An 18030-nucleotide genomic window follows, 5' to 3' on the forward strand; every position below is an offset into this window, starting at 1 on the left:
CCCTTCTTTCTCATCTTGTGATAGTGGGGCTGACTGTTGAATCAGTAGCTCTAGGCCGGTATTGTCCAATCCTTTTTGTGATAGCGGAAGTGTTCTGTACATGTGTTGTCTAGTACAGTATGCACTAGGAAATCAGCCTGTTGAGCTCTTGAAATCTGTGGCTCTTGCAACTGAAGAACTGAATTTAAAATTTTTATTTAACTTTAATTAAATGTAATAAGCACAGGTGGCTGGCTAGTAAGTAGCCACCATATTGGAAAATGCCATGCTACTTTCTATAGAAACACATAGACTTCAAATTGTGGAATTAAGGAAAGAATCATATGGAATCACTGATTTAATATTAATTAAAGAAGTCTGTAGTTTAATATATTTTTAATTACATGTGGCTAATATATTTTCTTTTTAAATAAATTTCTAAATGAGATGATGGGAATTTATTTTTGAGAACATGCCGCTAATCAGAGAAAGCTGTGAAATGGCATATTAGTAGGAGAACACTGGCTAGGAGAGCAAGATCTCAACCAAATTAGAGCATAGCCTCATTTATCCATTCATTCATTCAAGAAATAGTGATTGTGTACCTAAATATGTATCATGCATAGGCCCTGGAAGTATGATATGTAACAAACCTTAGACAGATCCCTACTTTCACGAAGCTGTCAGTCTATGCTAATGAAAGCCTCTTCTCATCATTGGGTGCCTTTTTGTATTGCGTTCCACTGGATATCAGCAAGCAACAGAAGAGACCTCTGCAGAGACAAAGAAAGGAACTGGCTCAAGGCCCTGGCATTGGTTGCTGCTGTTAAATTTCCTTTAGTAAAGCAAAAAGCTTCAGAGGAAAACAGCTACTAAATTCAGCTACTAAAAATGCTTTCTTTAGCATTATCACCTTGTTTATTTCTTCAGTCAGCTGACTCTGGATTGGGATATAAGTAGGGGAAAAATGAGGTATGCATGTGTCCCTACAAGTACGCACAATTTTAATGTAAAAAAGCCAAGAGATTCCAGAATAAGCCTTTAATATTCCTTTATGGGTAGGTAGAATTAAGAGGCTCAGAATCATCATGAGCCATTACTGCCTCATTTTTCTGCCCTTGGGGAAGGTCTCAATAGTGTACTTTCCCTATCTTCTGGCTTTTACATTATCTCCCCAAAAGAGTGATTACTTCTTAATTTTAGCATTTGATTTGATTTGATTTGTTTTCTTTACTCTTCTACATTTTCAAACTTTTCTGGCAGGAACAGGTATCATGTCCATAATAAAGCAAAGAATAATAAATTATATTGTAAAAAATAATCCAGTTAGAGAGATGATGAAAGCCTAAAATGATTCGACAAGAACAGAGCTCAAGAAGAGAAGGTGAATTTGAGCGGGAGAGATTTAAGAAATAGAACTGACAGGGCTTGGTTACAATAGTGAGAGAAGATTGACTAATAAGCACTTGTTTTATGTAATTGTGACCTCTTTTAAAGAAGATAAATGCAGCATAACAAAATAAAGGTGGATTTTTTTTACTTCTATTCACAGCAATCAAATGTTAAATATATCTCATTATTTACAACTACTCATCTGTTCAACATGATTTGCCAAGTGTTTTTTTGTTTGTTTTCAGTCCGCAATATAAATGAGCGAACATTTGGGGTCATTAAAACCGCTTAGGTGAAGTAAGGGGAGTTTATTTTCTTGTATAACCTTTTGTTCTCAGTTTACCTTAATTTAGTGATAACAAAACACTATTATAAGAACCATGGTAGCTATTGACTTGAAGAACAAAAGAAAAGGCCTAAAAGATAAAAGCCCTTAAAACAGAATGTTCCAAGAACGTGAACTATATGCCACATTCATCAGACTGGCAGTCATTCTCTCCTAGAAAAGGTGTTAAAAATGTATTTCCATGCTTTGAAGGAAGGATTTTACAGTGGGCTTCCAGAACTCACCTCTCATGTCCAGTCATAGGATCAGAATGTCCCGGTCATGTTGATAGCCTCCAGAGAAACAAATTCTCGTGAGTACTCTAGTCAAAACAAAAGATGCAGCTGATTGGAAAATTAGTGGAGTATTAAACTGTACTCTGCTTTCTGTTAAATGAGTTAGTGCTATTTTCTAGCATTTTTTCTGAAATAACTATGTTTGGCTATATGCATAATGGGTCTGTGTGGAAAAGGGGGAAATGAATAAAACAATTTATCCCATTTTGTTATTTCCATATGTGAAAACCAGTCCCTCATGAGATGTCCCCAAAAAGTGCTACTGTTCATCAAAACATGTACCCTACATCTGAGTGAGTTTAATTATCGTGGGGACAGTGAAATGAGGACATTCAAGTCAATTTAAAATAGAAAAATTTAGAAGATTAAGAAGCAACATATCTCAGGCGGCTTAGAACTCATTTTTGGTGTATCTTTGCTCTCCTATAAGGAATAATTTTTGGAAGTGGGCAGTAAGGTTCATCTCTAGTGTGTTTTTTGATAAGGCAATATATCAGAACGAGATCAGCACATCCTTTGGGATACAGAAATGAGCTCTTTGCATAGCCCTTCCTAAGTAAAGAGCTGATCTGTATGCTATCTATATTACCGCATATTAATTTCAGCCTCATACAGAAATCTTGATGGAGAGAGAAATTGTTTTTTTTTTTTTTTTATAAACATTTGGAATTTTATTTAAAAAAAAAAAAACATCACAACCATGAACATTGTTACAGTTAGAGGCCCTCTTGGTTCTCCACAATTATACTGAGCATGCTCACAAGGGGTTCCCATTGTTTAGTCTTAGTTAAACAACCATCTTTAAAAGAAGGAAAAAAAAAACTCAGCACACTACCATTTAACTTGTTTTAATGTTTCTTCACAAATGGTGAAAAATACTAAAGTACAGACAAGGAATAATCATAATGCTGTGGCCAACATTATAAATATGGAATTATAAATTTAAAACATTTTCTGGTTTAAAAAATAAATCTGGTAGTCAATGCAGCTCCGCGGGGTCTCTGCGTCTAGTAGGGCCGGTCTCTGCGCTCCTGCCGGTGCTCGCCTTTATCCATCTTTCCAGGGCCTCCACGCCCGCGTCTTCTTCCTCCCATCTGTTCCATCAAAGGTCCAGGGGGACCTCCAGGGCCACCTCGTCTTCCTCCACCAAAGCCACCTCGGTCCATGCCCCGGCCGCCACGGAAGCCACCTCTGTCTCCACCACGGCCACCTCTGAACATTCCACCGGGACCACCCCGGTCCATGAGGCCACCTCTTCCTCCCCGCATGCCGCCAGGGCCACCTCTGCCTCGGTCACCACCCGGGGGTGGGAAGGGCGGCGGGAGGAAGCCTTCAGGCTTGGGGGCCTTACACTGGTTGCATTCTGTCCTCCAGGCGAAGTTCTGGTTCCCACACCCCGGATTAGGGCACTGCCAGTCTCCAGCTCGGTGCTGGACGTTTCCTCCTCCGGAGGGGTTCCCTCGGGAACCCCGGGGCCCTCTGGGGGGAAGCCTCCTCTGTCTCCTCCACGGCCTCCCATGCGACCCATGGGTCCCCCAGGACCTCCTGGGCCCCCTGGACCTCCACGGAGCGGCGGCGGCATCCCCCTGCCCTCGCGGGGTGGCATCCCCCCCCCCCCCCCCCCGCATGCTGTTCATCGGAGGCTTCTTCCGAGCAAGAGAAACTTTAAGTTTGCTCCCTTGGAAATCTTTCCCGTCAAACCACTCCACCGCAGCCTTGGCAGTCGGCGGATCTTCATAGGACACTGTCGCATCCCCTTTGGGCTTTCCTGTCTCCTTGTCCAAGTAGATATGGATCAGGGGTTGTCCGGTTCGCTTGTTCATCTTGACTACTCCACACTGCTTAAAGAAGTCTGCCAGATCATCCAGGGTCACATTGTCATTTAATCCTTGCACATAAATCGCACTATTGTCCGAGTCTTCATCTGGATCAACAGGTGGGCCTAGATCAAGATCTGGTCCTTCGTCCATGGGTCCACCAGGCTTATTGAAGCCACCTCGCTCTCCAGCGCTGCCCATTCCACCGCGTCCTCCTCCCCGCCCACCTCTGCTCATGCCTCCACGATCAAATCCCCCTCTTCCCCTGCCCCGGTTATCAGGGCCACTCATGCTCCGGTTCTCTCCTGGTCCGGAAAATCCTCCAGACTCCTGCCCATAAACACCCATGCTACTGGGGTGGTCCTGTCGGAATGAACTCTGCTGCCCGTAGCTGCTGCTCTGTTGGCTATATTGACTTGGAGCCTGGCTGTAGGATCCAGTTTGGGGGGGGTAACTAGTGGGCGGCTGCTGCCCATAGCTGCTTTGTTGACCATAGCTACTCTGCTGTCCATAGCTGCTCGGCTGCCCATAGGTGTTCTGCTGAGAGTAACTGCTCTGATCATAACTAGTCGGCTGTGTAGAGGAATAGCTGGTGGGAGGGTAGGATGGTGGTGCCGTGACTGGCTGCATGGGGTAGCTCCCAGGGACTTGGGGATAGCTGTAGTTACTCTGTCCATAGCCCAGGCTGGGCTGGTTGTAACCCCCTGTGCTAGATTGAGGTTGACTAGTTTCAGCGGGTTTGTTACCATCCTGTGGTCTTGCAGGTGCAGTGGCTGCCGGCTGTTGACCATAAGCTGGGTAAGCAGGCTGAGTGCCATATGCAGACTGAGCTGCATAGGAGGCCTGGGTGGTAGTGACCGTGGCAGTGGTGGTGTCGTAAGCACCAGTGCCGTACCCCTGGACAGGCTGACTGTATGCCTGGGGGGCAGCTGGAGTAGTATAACCTGTGGGAGGCTGTCCATAAGAAGTTGCATAGGCCGTCTGCCCATAGGTCGCAGTGGTCTGAGCCTGGGAGTAGCTGACGTCAGTGGGCTGTCCATAGGTTCCGTAACTTTGTTGCCCATATGCCTGGGTGGTCTGTGCATATCCTTGAGTGGGCTGGGCGGTGTAAGCACTGTAGCCCTGCTGGGCTGCAGCTTGGCTGTAGGTACTGTAATCCGTGGACGCCATTTTCTCTCCTTCCTTAGAGAAATTGTTTTATTAGGAGGATTATCTGACTCAACTTTGCAAAGAGCCGCCTACTGTTTTACCAGGAAAAAAAAAAGGTTTAAATCTGAGGATAGAAAATAAAATGTGTTTACTGAATATAATTCCTTTCTGTGAGCCTCCAATTTTGCTTGATTTGTGGTTTTGTTTGTTTTGTTTTTTTAACAAGTAAACATAAAAAAATAGTTAAGCGAAGAGATGGGGAGTATATTCATCTATGATTTTTTCCCTAGCTATCCTTTCTTCTAGGCCATATGTCGTTTATTAGCCAATGAAAGTCTAAGAACTTGGCTGCTTGGTTCAATGAATAACAGCCTAGTTGAAATATTTTGTTAGAATATTGGATGTTTATCTCAAAAGCTGAATGTGTTACATACCTTACATGTTTAGTTCTCATGTCATTATATGATTGTATTAGAGGATATTTCATTATTTCTGTGTTGTATGTTGTGTTGTATTGTATTGTATGTGTCGTTTCATTTGTGTTGTATGTTGACATATATTATCTCAATCCTAATAAAAGACCCTGTAAGATAGCTAAGCCTCAGCAAGGGGCCTCTCCAGACTGTTAAATTGATTAGTCCAGCATCGCAGAGCAAAGCAGTATAAAACCTTAGTTCCTGTATTACCCTACTGTTATTTTCCTCCCCCAACATTTCCTTATCATTGTCCACCATCAAATTGTATAGATGCTCAAGGAAGCGAAGGAAATAGACATGTGATAAAGAAAGGTGACTGTGCCTAGAGAGAAAGGGGGATATGGGGTCCTAATAAATACTTACGTGTGAGCAGACCACATGTAGTGGAGGCCAAGACCTTTGTTCTTTACATTCTGGTAACGTAAAATTCTTAAGAACTAGTAAGTGCAGAGTGACACATCGATTAATTAGGGTGATCCATCAATTGGAAAACATTTTGAGTTACTGAATTTCAGTGAATTATGATAAACTTAGTCTCTTACACATCTTTGACTCAGGAATATGGAATCGAAAACATCAAATATGTTAACTAATGTGTCTGCTATTACTAATCATATGATAACTAGATATTGTCATCATCGCATTTTCTGCCTCAGGAAATGAAGCTCTTTCTTTAGTAATACGTGTAAAGGAAAAAAATTACTTAGACCTACACCAGTTCACATCTTGCCAAACCTTTATACTCTGAGCGTGAGCCAATTATAAAGGATTTGTTTTTACAGATGTGCTAGCCCATCAGTCCAAAGGTACCATTGAAAACCAGAAAAACTTAAAAAAAAATGTGTCAACATATTTAGGTAACTGTATATCTTGACAGAAAATATTCAACATTTAATAGCCTATAGAAGAATCTAGTTTTTCCTCCGGTCTAGAGCATGTCCCATACATTTTCTCAGATGTTAGTATTGAGGATATAAAACTGAGAAAAGGCCACAGGTCTCTATGTAAGAATTTTTAAGTGACTAGGAAAGAAAAATATAACAGGAGAATGTAGTTAACAGTAATATAAAGAAAGTGCTTTCTCTATCAGTTAATTAATTTCTCACAGCCCAACAGCATGAAATTAATATAATTCCTAACAAAGATAATTTTTCCAATGTTTTACCCTTTTTTGTTCTCATTCCTAGATTGAAAAAGAAAAAACAAGCCAAACAAAATGTAGAGACAGCCTCAGCTATAACTACAGGGACTCACACTGGAAAAGAAGAGACTAATACAGTCATTTTAGAACAAGACAAGTGCAACAATGCTGTGGAAGAAGAATGTGTTACTGATGAAAAAAAAAAGAGAAAAAATAATCAGTTGAAGGAGATCAGACGTACAGAACTAAAGAGATACTATAGTATTGGTGAGTATTGGTGGCAATATTGTATAATTTTCATTTTAAAAATCTGTAGTAATTTTCAAGACTGTAATTTGTAACTGATCATAATAATCGTAAGTTTATTGAGCAGCTATAATGAGCCAATGGCCCTTGCTTTATATCCATAATCTTGTGTAAAGGGATGAAAATGAAATAATGTTGGTGTGTCTCGTTCGACTTTGTGTTCCCAGCATCTATCACAGTACCTAGCAGACAGTGTGTACTAATAAATATTTATCACATGAATGGTCACTCTTCTTGTGGGAGAAACATTTTTCTTAATTTTTGTAGACATATCCATAACAATATTCATAGAAATGCCTGCACCTTTTGGCATCAGCGAGGCCACAGAAAACAGATGGAGACGTGGCTTAGCACCTGTCAGCGAAAAACAACTTGGGAGTTTTAGTGAAGGGGAATCTTAAAATGAGTCTAGTGTTCTATAGTTTCTCAAAATAGCCATTGCATCTGAAACTGCATTAGCAACAGTGGCATATCGAGCACGACGAAAGTGATACTCTTGCTTTACTTGGATCATGCATCTCACACCTACTGTTCCTGTCACATGCAGGTCTGGAGTCATGAGTTGAAACTCGATTTGGCATATAGGTTAGATTATACTCAAGGTTGCTAGGCTAAGAGAGAGAAGACTGACGGATCTCTGAGAACATGCTGCAATACAGTATATGAATCATGGCCTTGTAGAAGAGACTTCCTCCAGAGGGCCCCAAACTTGGGTACTGGTTAATGCCAAAGTTACCAGGAAATAGATTTCTGTCTCCATGTTTAATATATCTTTTTAACAGTGCTCATGAAAGATAAAAATGGGCTACCATTCGGGTGGTAGTAAGTGTGGTTTTGCTGACTTTGCTCCAACAGAGGCAGACGAGGTATCTGTAGCAGAAAGCGTGTGATTTCTAGCAACCCAGAGGGCTAATTAGATTATATCATATACTACGTAGCTTAATGGATGCTTTTAATCTCAAGCCATTCAGTATTTTATAAAAAGCTGTAACCGTCAACCTATTGAAAGACACTTCTGTGCAATTAATAAACTTCCTCTTAAAATTCAAAGTGTTGAGTATTACCTCTATTTCCAAAAAGAGCAAGTGGATTAAGGAGAATTACATTTCACATCTTCTTTTACATGTGAGTTATACACATCAGACATTTGAAAATATATGCTTTGTATAGTTGTGCAGTTTAAAATATTGTCCTTTTCCATCCTTACTTTAAATGCTGTTTCTTTAGAAGTATTTTAAAGTGGAAATATTTAGCTCTGTAGGGTTTCCCTAAAGTAGGCTGATAGTCCAATCCATTGAAGTTTCTTTTTAGAGGTGATGCCATACTAACTGTGGATGCTGCATTTGGATAGATTTTTAATGTGGTGCTTCTGTTGTATGTGTAACGCTCTGAGTCTGAAACAATGCCCTTCACTCTACTCTTTACCTAACTAACTCTCACTTGACTTCACAAAGTCAGTACAGGCATCATTTCTTCCAGGAAGCCCTCCTGTCTCTGTCCAGGTTAGACTTCCCTTCTGCATTGTCATCATGGATTTATTATCTGCTTCTGTATTTATGGGCTGTTGTGACTTGGACCCTGTGTGATTAGCTTTGTGTAGTATCTATAGTGTTATAGGTGCTCTTCAAATGTGCACTGAGTGGATGAATCCGAAGATAAATGAATACTTTTTTTATTTGTTTGAGTTTCATGAAAATTCTGGAAGAATATATATATATATACACACACATGTATATACACACACACACACATATATATATATACACATATATATGTATATATATGTGTGTGTGTATATATGTGTGTGTGTATACATATATACATATATATGTGTATATATATGTGTGTGTATATATAAATATATACATATATGATAGTATAGTAGTTGGGTGAAAATTATCCTGTGATTTCATTATGCTATTATAGCTTTTCATCTTCTCTCAAGAATGGCGATGATAACAAATGGTTGGAGGCTTGGGGAGTTTCCTTAGGAGAATCCAGTGCTTCAATAAAACTACTAGGTGGGCCTTTGAATTCCAGGGTTCCTTGTTCCTTTTCCCATCTGACTCTGGCTGACAAACCCATTTTGGCAGCTTTGCCAGGACTGATCTGCACATTCCTGGATTCCTAGCCAAGATGTTCTGTACCACTAGGTGGAGCATGAGACCAAGTGAGGGGACTCCCCAGTCCACTGCTTTCCGTGGCTCTATCTAGTGTGGGGAGAAGTCACCAAAATGGGAGGATCTAGTCGGCCGCAGTAAGGATTTGGACTTTATCCTGTCGTCATTGGGGAACTCCATTAACTCTCTGTTTTAAGATGATAAATCTAGGGACAGTGGGTGAAAGTGAGCCCCTGGTGGGAGACAATGGGGGCTGATGAGATAGGGCACCCGGAGGAGAGATTTTCCTCAGAGAAACAGCAATATTTGGTGACTAATGTAGTGTGTGAGGGAGAAAACGAACTGTTAAGAATTTTCAGTCTAGAAAACTCAGGAAGGTGGAAAGAAGATAATGAATTTGTGTTAAGAGATGTTTTGGGGACACCAATTGGATTAGTACAGAGGAGCCTAGATGTCAGGGGAAGAGGCCTGGAAATTGCTATTTACAGGTAAGAGGTAAATTCATAAGTGTAAAAGAAGTCATCCAGATAACACGCAGAGAGTCAAAACAAAAGTTAATGGACGACAAATGATAATAAATTTAGAGAAAAACAAACTAGAACGATCTATAACAGTATGCTGATAACTGTTTTCTCTGGGTACAGAAATTGCAAGGGAGTTTGGTCTTCTTCATTTTCTTTTGTATATTATACATTTTATCATTAGTTTTAATATTAATCAGAAAATATAGAGAACTAAGTAATAGAGTAAACCCAAGGGCTTTGCAAAAACAATGTTAAGACAAATGTAAAGTTCTATAATCAATATAAAAGAAAATACTTTCTGGAACTATCTATTTTGACATAATATTACCTATCTGATCTAAGGAAACATACTTTGACAAAGTAATGTTTTTGTGATTTATCTGTGTCCCATGTAAGTGTTGGGTAATAATTCATTGCTGTTTCCTGACACTTAGAAGGACACAACAGTTAAGAAGTTATTGAACGATGGAGTCACTAGAATTGCCTCATCGTAACAAAATGGTGCCTAATCTAAAAATGCATGACCATTGGTTATAAATCAGAGGTTCCCACGCCTCCCTCCTGGGGTTTGATTCACTTGCTAGACTGGCTCACAGAACTCAAAGAAACATATTACTTACTAGATTACCAGTTTTTTTGTACAGGGAACAGACATTTGGAACAGATGCACAGGGCAGTCAAGTTCCGAAGAGCTTCCAGGCCCTCTCCAGGTATGAACGGCCTCGTGTTCACCAACCTGGAAGTTCCTCAAACCCTATACTGTTGGGTTTTTATGGAGGCTTTATTATAAAGTCATGGTTGGTTAAATCATTAGCCACTGAGGATTGATTTACCCTCCAATCTCTGTCCCCTCCCTGGAGGTCAGGGGGTAAGACTGGAAGTTCCAACCCTTTAATTACAAGGTTGGTTCCATTGGCAACCAGCTGCCATCCCTAGGTGTTTTGCAAAGGTTGCCTTATTAGCATAACAAAAGACACTTTAATCATTCTCAACGCTAAGGAAATTTCCAGGGTTTGGGGAGCTGCCAGTCAGAAATTGTGGATGAAGACCAAATATACATGAGAAATATATTTTGGTCATCTGAATGACCAAATCTATTTATTCTGAATCACAGTATCACAATTTCCTATTTTTCTTTGTTTCACATAACAAGTTCAGGAAACCAAAGTTATGTTACTTTGATAAATTAATTCCCAAACATAGAAGTAGGTCAGGCCACAAACATATAATAGTATTGTTCTTCTATTCAGAAATAATGATCAAACAGAATATAAAAACTTGAGGGATTTGGGTATAAAATAAATTGAAATTATTAGGATGGAAATAATTAGGTTTGGGCTTTTTGGGACCATCAGGGAAATCGGAATAATATTTAAGTGACGTCATACCATGAAAACCTAGGTGGTAAACAGGACAAACTTAAGTGAGTCCCCCCAAAATGTACAGAAATGTTGCAGAAGGAATGAAAATGATGGGAGAAGATGACAGATAACAGAGGCTTGAATGAAGAGTTTAAGAATAAAAGTTTTTCTTAGTGAAGACGTCAAAACAGTGGGAAGGGAAGCAGTAGTAAAACATAATATAAGAAGAAAGTTTTCTTGGGCTGCAACTCATGACTTACTTTAGAAATCAAAAGAACTCACCATATTTAGGCCAAATGAAGGGGAAAACTCAGCACTTAGATAAACTGGCAAATGTTTATAGACATGGATAAATGGTGAAAGAAAAATCTTTACCTACAAAGGAGCAAAGAAGAGAATCAGGCAGAGACTTCTCCACAGCAGTCAACCCCAGAGGAATTAAATCTTTTTTCAGAGTTTTGAAGTGAAAGTTGTTTTTTAGGCTCAAAGACATCAGGACATTTTCAGACGTGCAGGATCTTAGGAAACATACCTTTAGTGTCATACCATTTTCTGAAACAAAGTTACTGAGAGGGAGAGATGTTCCTTTCTGAGACATGCCAAATGCAGGCCTCAAGAATGAAAATGTCATTTTATACAAGAATTGGTGGTGAGTATTGCAACTAATTTAACATGAAATTAAAAATACATAATTGTAAATAAGGTTATAAGCATGAACATAAAAAGGCATCATAATTCTTTTTTTCCAACTTTATTGAGATAAATTGATATAACACTGTAAGTTTAAGATTTACAGTGTATTGATTTGATGCATACTTCTGCATGCATATTGCAAAATGATTACCACCTTGGCTTTAGCTAACACCTCCAGCAGCTCTCATAATTACCATTTCTCTTTGTGGTGAGAACGTCCAAGGGCTAGTCTCTTAGCAACTTTCAAGTATATATTACAGTATTATTAACTATGATCACCGTACTGTATACTAGATCCTCAGAACTTATTCATCTTATAACTGGAAGGTTGTACTTTGACAAACATCGCCCCATTTCTCCCATCCCTAGCCCCTGACAACCTGGCTGTGATGGCACTGGTTTTCACCCAAGGGACCCTCCTCCCTTTTCTTCTCACAACTCCAGCACTCCCATCAACAAAGTATATTGTAATCATTTCCTGTCATTGTTGGAACAAAAAGTACAGTCACTGAACCAATCAGCTATGTCTTAAAAAACCTGTTATACTAGAAGCTTGAGCTCAGAGTCTAGTCCCATTATAATTATAGTTGTCTGCAGAAAGCAAATCTTACTCCCTAACCTGTCATGTTATATCACAGTTTTATTATGAAAAATCTCACTGTAAGAGAAATGCCCAAATATAGTTTGGGCTGAGGGAAGGACAAGAGATTACACTAAATATATGGTCAGTGACTTTTCAGCGTAAGAGATTTTGAAAAATCAAATTAGAAGTGAACTGGGGAAGGTGCAAAGGAAAAACACTCTAATACATTGACGGTGGGAGAGTAATGTGGTCAAATCTTTTTGGGAGCCATTTTTGCCACTGTTATCAAGAGCCTTACCTTTTGCATACCCTTTGCCCCAACAATTCTGTTAGTAGAAATGCCCCCTAAGACAATAGTCATGAGCATGATAGAAGATTAAACTACAGCGGCTATCATTGCATTGTTTAAAATAGTGGGAAAATAAAAATGACATAAAATGAAATACTATGTGCCATTTTTAAATGATGTAGAAAAACGAAATTTTCACAAAATATTGTTACAGTAGACAAACAAGTTGGCAATATGATTCCATATTTGTTTAAAAAAAATAACTCACTGACATACATAAAAATAGGGATGGATTGCTGCTAGAAGTACATTCACCAGAGTGCAAACATTGGTTTTCTCTGGGTGGGGGTAATATGGGTGATTTGTATTTGCTTCTTTTGTTCAATTGTATGTTTAAATGACCATATATTGTTTTGTTTCGTGTAGAATTGGTCTTTATGTTTTCTGTATTTTTTCTAACATTAAAACTTACCCAGTTAGATCCTCGATCTATTTAGAAAAAGTAAAAAGCCATTTTGGATGAGCTTTGAGACTGAGAAAGAAGGTAGGACAAGAGGAGAAGCAACATCAGCCTGAGGAAGAACAGAAAGAACCTGTTTTGGATGAGGGTCTCTTAGGGGCTAGATGCTTTATTTCATTGTTTAATTTACTATTCATCAAGGTCTACTGCAGGTGGTAGTAGCCTGTATTACAAATGAAACACCTAGATGCTGAGTGACTCAGGAAGGCCCATTACAGATCATCGTGAGGCAGGGATTGAAGCCCAGCTCTCTGGCACCAAAGCCTGAGCGAAGCCATCGTACATCATTCTGCTTCCCCAGAATCAACTCTAAGAGAAAAATAAGGCAAACATTAAGCAAAATTTCAATGTCTTCTCCACGGCCCCAAGAACATTGTTGTTTCTTAGTAAGGAAGAAAAAGTTGACTATATATGGAGTTTCACTTTCCCTGAGCTATACTTCGAATGAACTAAGGTTGAACTTTCTTTCTGGGCTTAACTACTTGACTTGGTCATATATGTAGTTACATTCAAAACACTCTTTGGTTTTATGACTAATACAAGTCAAAGGCTGACAGCACAACTGAAATAATCTGTTTCCTCGACGCAGAGTGAGAAGAGTTCATTCATTTCACAAATCCTTGAGGCCCTACTCAGTGCTGAGGGTGGTACTGGGCTCTGAGGTAAAGCAATCCATGATCGATAACTCCCCTGCCCTTCTTGCATTCTAGATTTTACTTCAATGTGACTCATTTTAGTTACGGATTATATTGCCTGTGATGTGCTCAAAGGAAGGAAAAGAACATCTACTGTGTGACATTTTCCTTTGTGTCAACAGATGATAAAACAATGGAGTTCATATTGAATACAGAGTTAATTCTTTTCCATGTCCCCATCCTCTCCGTGCTCAGGAGATGAAAATGCCTCGTGACACACTTTTAAAAATTTTTATTGTAACAGTTTAGCATTATAGTATTCCAGAAACTTCCCTTAAAGTGCTAAATAATAATATTGAATATTCTAGTAGCACTCTTGACAGAGTCAGGCCATTAATTTGAGATGTATGCATCTTTGATAGAGACGACGTTATTTCTATAGAAGTACCGCGTGCTAATTGCGCCACTGGAGCTCCGTCATTTCTTTAAGCAAATACAAGTTCTATATTTTCTTCAAAGACACTTCTGACTTCAGTTTCTACCAGTAAATCTTGAATCCATCTGCATTGATTTGAGAGTGATCTAGATTTTTCTCCAAATCTTAGCCAGTGTTTACTCAACATCATTTAATAATAATCCTTAAGGTTTCCTGAACGCTTAGCTCTCACATTGTGGAGTGCTTAACCCAAAAAGAATTGCCTTAGGTAATCCTGACAGTAACTCACTACGGGCGTCCAGTTGACATCCCCGTTGTACACACTGGGAAACTGTCTTTGATAAGTAACTTTTCGTGTCCAAGATCATTCAGTGAGGTAGGGGGCAGACCAGGACTCTCATTCAGTCTGTCTGATGCCAAAGTCTCCCTTCTAACATGAAGTTACATGACATTTATGGGAAAAGCCAGACTTTTCTTATTGGTTTATAAAGGCACTTTTATACTAAATTTCTTCAGTTCTGATTTTCAGTTATTTCACCACAAGCTTTTAATTGCTGTGTTTCCATAATCATGTATTTTAACTTCAATACAGTGGCACTACCCTCATTTCTCTTAAAAAATTTTTATTGGGTAGTCTTATATATTTATGTTTCTAGATAAACCTGGTTATCAATTTGGCATGTTTTCCTTCTCCAAATTAAAAAAATTTGATTTGAATTGCATTTAATTTAAATATTAAGTTGAAGAGAAAGTGAAATATTTACAAAAATGAGATTTCCTATGTAGGAACATTATATGTACCTCCCTTTATGCAATCTTACATTCATATACTTCAGTAAATCTTTAAAATTTTCTTTATATGTATCTTGCCATTATCTTGTTATATTTATTCCTAGATATTTTCTAGTTTGATAACAGTGTGCCTGGGACTTTTTTTTGAAAACAGTGCTATTGTTAAGTGTAGAATATTATATCTGGCCACCCTACTGAACAATGTGATGATTTCTGGATTTTTTATGATGTTGGTTCTTTAGACAGTTCATCTGTTAATAATCAAATATTCATTTCTTTTCAGTGTTTAAAAATCTTATCTGTTGCTTTGGAGATTCTAAAACAAAGTTAAGTATAAATCGTGATAATAGGAATACTTGCATTTATATTGGTTTGTGTTTTACTTTTAATATTTGCTTTTGGTTTCTGATATAAGGACTCATCTCAGTTTTCACAGGTATGCTTTAGGATAGTTTAGAAGAGTGCTTAATATCTAAAGAGATCATTGATGAACAAGAAGACACCTGCAGTACATTCTGCACAGGTGTTGCCTTGCTGGGCTGTGAAAGGTGACCTCCATTGAATGGGTGGGATTCCCTCTTCATACTTGGGATTTCCAAACTATCTCCATTATGTTTGTAGTGTTTCAGCTTTCCTCTCTCCACTACAAAGTTTATTTTTATGACCTTAAATACTTGTGGTTTAGTCTTGCATCACATTAGATTAGTCTCTGTTGTAATTTAGTGGAGTGGAAGATATTATGCCCAGAAGCCTTAAAAGCTTTCCTGGAATTGTTCTCAGGCACTTGTCTTCTGCAGAACAACAGGAACAAAAGGATTGGGGTGGAGCTTGAGCAGTGCCTATGGGTGTCTCTCCCACTGCACACCCTGGAATCTTCTGCAAAGCTGTGGTGGGGGCCTCACTAGTGCCTTAGTTCAGGCTGCATTTAGGGAATTAATGAGCTACTGTGCCCCTGGAAGTGACATCATGAAGTCATTCAGTTTTCATTCTTATAGAAAATGTCTTACGATACCGTGTTTCCCAAAAAATAAGACCTAGCCAGACAATCAGCTCTAATGCATCTTTTGGAGCAAAAATTAATATAAGACCCAGTATTATATTATATTATATTATATTATATTATATTATATTACATTATATTATATTACATTATATTATATAAGACCCAGTCTTATATTATAGTAAAATAAGACTGGGTCTTATATTAATTTTTGCTCCAAAAGACGCATTAGAGCTGATTGTCCAGCTAGGTCTTATTTTGGGGGAAACACAGTATACACGTTTTAGGGTTCCCTTACTTTTTCGGGAGCATATTTCTAATGAATAGCGAAGAGTAAGTAAAAGTTCTTCATAGTGTTCAGGAAGTTCACTCCTATGCTTCTTTGTCTAACAGTTGTTTTTTATTATTTTTTATTTTCTTTAAAAAAAATACAAGGCCTGCTTAATTTCATCAAATGCTTTTGTAAGCATGTATCAAAGTGATCAGATATGCTTTTTCCCTTTTAAATAAAGCACCTATCATATTAGTGTTATATCACTCCTGCATTTCTGGGATGAATCCTTTCTGCTTATGGTATATAATTCTTTAACACCTTATTGTGTTCAAATGGATATTTACTTATGTTGACTGCATTGTTATTTGTGATAATAGCATTTGTTAAACACATACTCTGTGCCAGGCTCTGAGATAAACACTGCGTCCATCATCTCATTTAATATTTTGAACAACATTATGAGATAGTTCTTCATTTTACAGATAAGGACACGGAAGCACAAAGATTTCAAGTAACTCACTTAACATCACACAGCTATGAGAATGTGTCAGGGTTGCTAGCTGAACCCAGCTCATTTGACCCCCAAATCAAAATATAATCAGAATGATGTTTGGTGACATAAAGCAGGTGGCACATGACCTGATTTTATGGTTATTGTCGTCAAACTGTCATAGCCAAATGTATCAGTTCTCAGCATATAGGATATGCCTGTCTTTGGAAACAGATTGTCTTGTTTATACATTAGGGTGCCCTTTCTTAGAAAGTTCTAAAGAGACCCAGACAATTTTTGCCTCTACAAATCCCCCTCATTTGGATGCCCAGGGTATCATCCCCCGCTCTTTAGACAAGATGTTGAGGGCCTTGTGCTGCCAGCCTCGTGTAACCCATTCGGGTGGTCTTATGATAGATAGAGGTGTAAGGAGGGGAGAGAATTGATTGTTCGAGGGGAGTAAGGGGAAAAGGGGACACACACCCACACTGAGTAAATGTAAGGCCAGTGCAGATTTGGTCAAGATACAATTTGAAAACCTTACAATTTTCAAAGTTTGTGCTTGTTCAGATAATTTATAAGAGAAAGAAAAGCTACATAACTGTCTTTTCTTTCTTTCCTATATCTACGTAGAGAGCATAGAATCAAGATCCAGGGAATTCACAGTGTCTCTTTGGTTTCTGTTTTCAAGTATATAATACATAATGTCCATTGTCCTGACTTTACCCGGTCCCCAGTGGTCTGTGACAGGAGCCCGATGCTCAGGTTTGAACGACACTGGTATTGTCTCCTTCTTGCCGGATTTTCTCAGAACCAGAACATCTAACCAGTGTTGCATTCCTTAACACCCCCTCCCCCCAGTACACGCACATCGAAGATTATGACTTGAATCCTTAAAGAATCTGAACCACTTGTCTTCCCACACACCTGTTCTCCATCGGTGGTAGGCAGCATAATGCCCCCCTCCCCCCCAAAAAAAAGTTGTAGATGTCCTAGTTCTCAAAACTTGTTAAGTTACATAGCAAAGGTGAATTAAGGTTGTACATGGCATTAAAGCTGCCAATCAGCTGACCCGAAGGAGCGCATCCTGGATTTTCCAGTTGTGCCCAGTGTAAACAAGGGTTCTTGAAAATGAAAGAGGGCGGCATGAGAGAGAGAACTGGAGAAATGGCTACGTAAGAGGGCTTGGCGTGGCGTAGCTGGCTTTGCAGATGGAGGAAGGGACCTGGAGCCAAGGAAAGCAGCCTACTTCTAGGAGTTGGAAAAGGAAGCTGACCCTTCCCTAGAGCCTCCAGACGGAACTGCCTGCTGACACTGTGATTTTAGCCCTGAGAGACCCATGTCAGACTTGGAACCTACAGAATTGTAAGATGTTAACATTTGTGTTTATGTTTTGAGCCACTAAATTTGTGGTAATTTGTTCCAGTAGCAA

At 39.1% G+C, this 18030-nt stretch overlaps 2 protein-coding genes across 6 annotated transcripts in view; one reads left to right on the forward strand and one right to left on the reverse strand.

Annotated features, from left to right (window-relative positions):
- NCOA7 (nuclear receptor coactivator 7) overlaps positions 1-18030 on the forward strand; it is a 121675-nt gene that overhangs the window by 48624 nt on the left and 55021 nt on the right. For all 5 annotated transcript variants that reach the window (XM_033096594.1, XM_033096622.1, XM_033096587.1 and 2 more), the window contains one exon: positions 6622-6842. In XM_033096594.1, the coding sequence (XP_032952485.1) occupies positions 6622-6842 (221 nt within the window). The remainder of the gene's footprint in view (positions 1-6621; positions 6843-18030) is intronic.
- LOC117016864 (RNA-binding protein EWS-like) lies at positions 2825-4988 on the reverse strand. The gene is given in 3 exon segments (XM_033096645.1): positions 2825-3440; positions 3443-3589; positions 3591-4988. Coding segments are annotated over 3 exon segments (1977 nt in total). The 5' UTR covers positions 4980-4988; the 3' UTR covers positions 2825-2999.

This window comes from Rhinolophus ferrumequinum, chromosome 3, assembly GCF_004115265.2.
Source record: "Rhinolophus ferrumequinum isolate MPI-CBG mRhiFer1 chromosome 3, mRhiFer1_v1.p, whole genome shotgun sequence".
NCBI lineage: Eukaryota > Metazoa > Chordata > Mammalia > Chiroptera > Rhinolophidae > Rhinolophus > Rhinolophus ferrumequinum.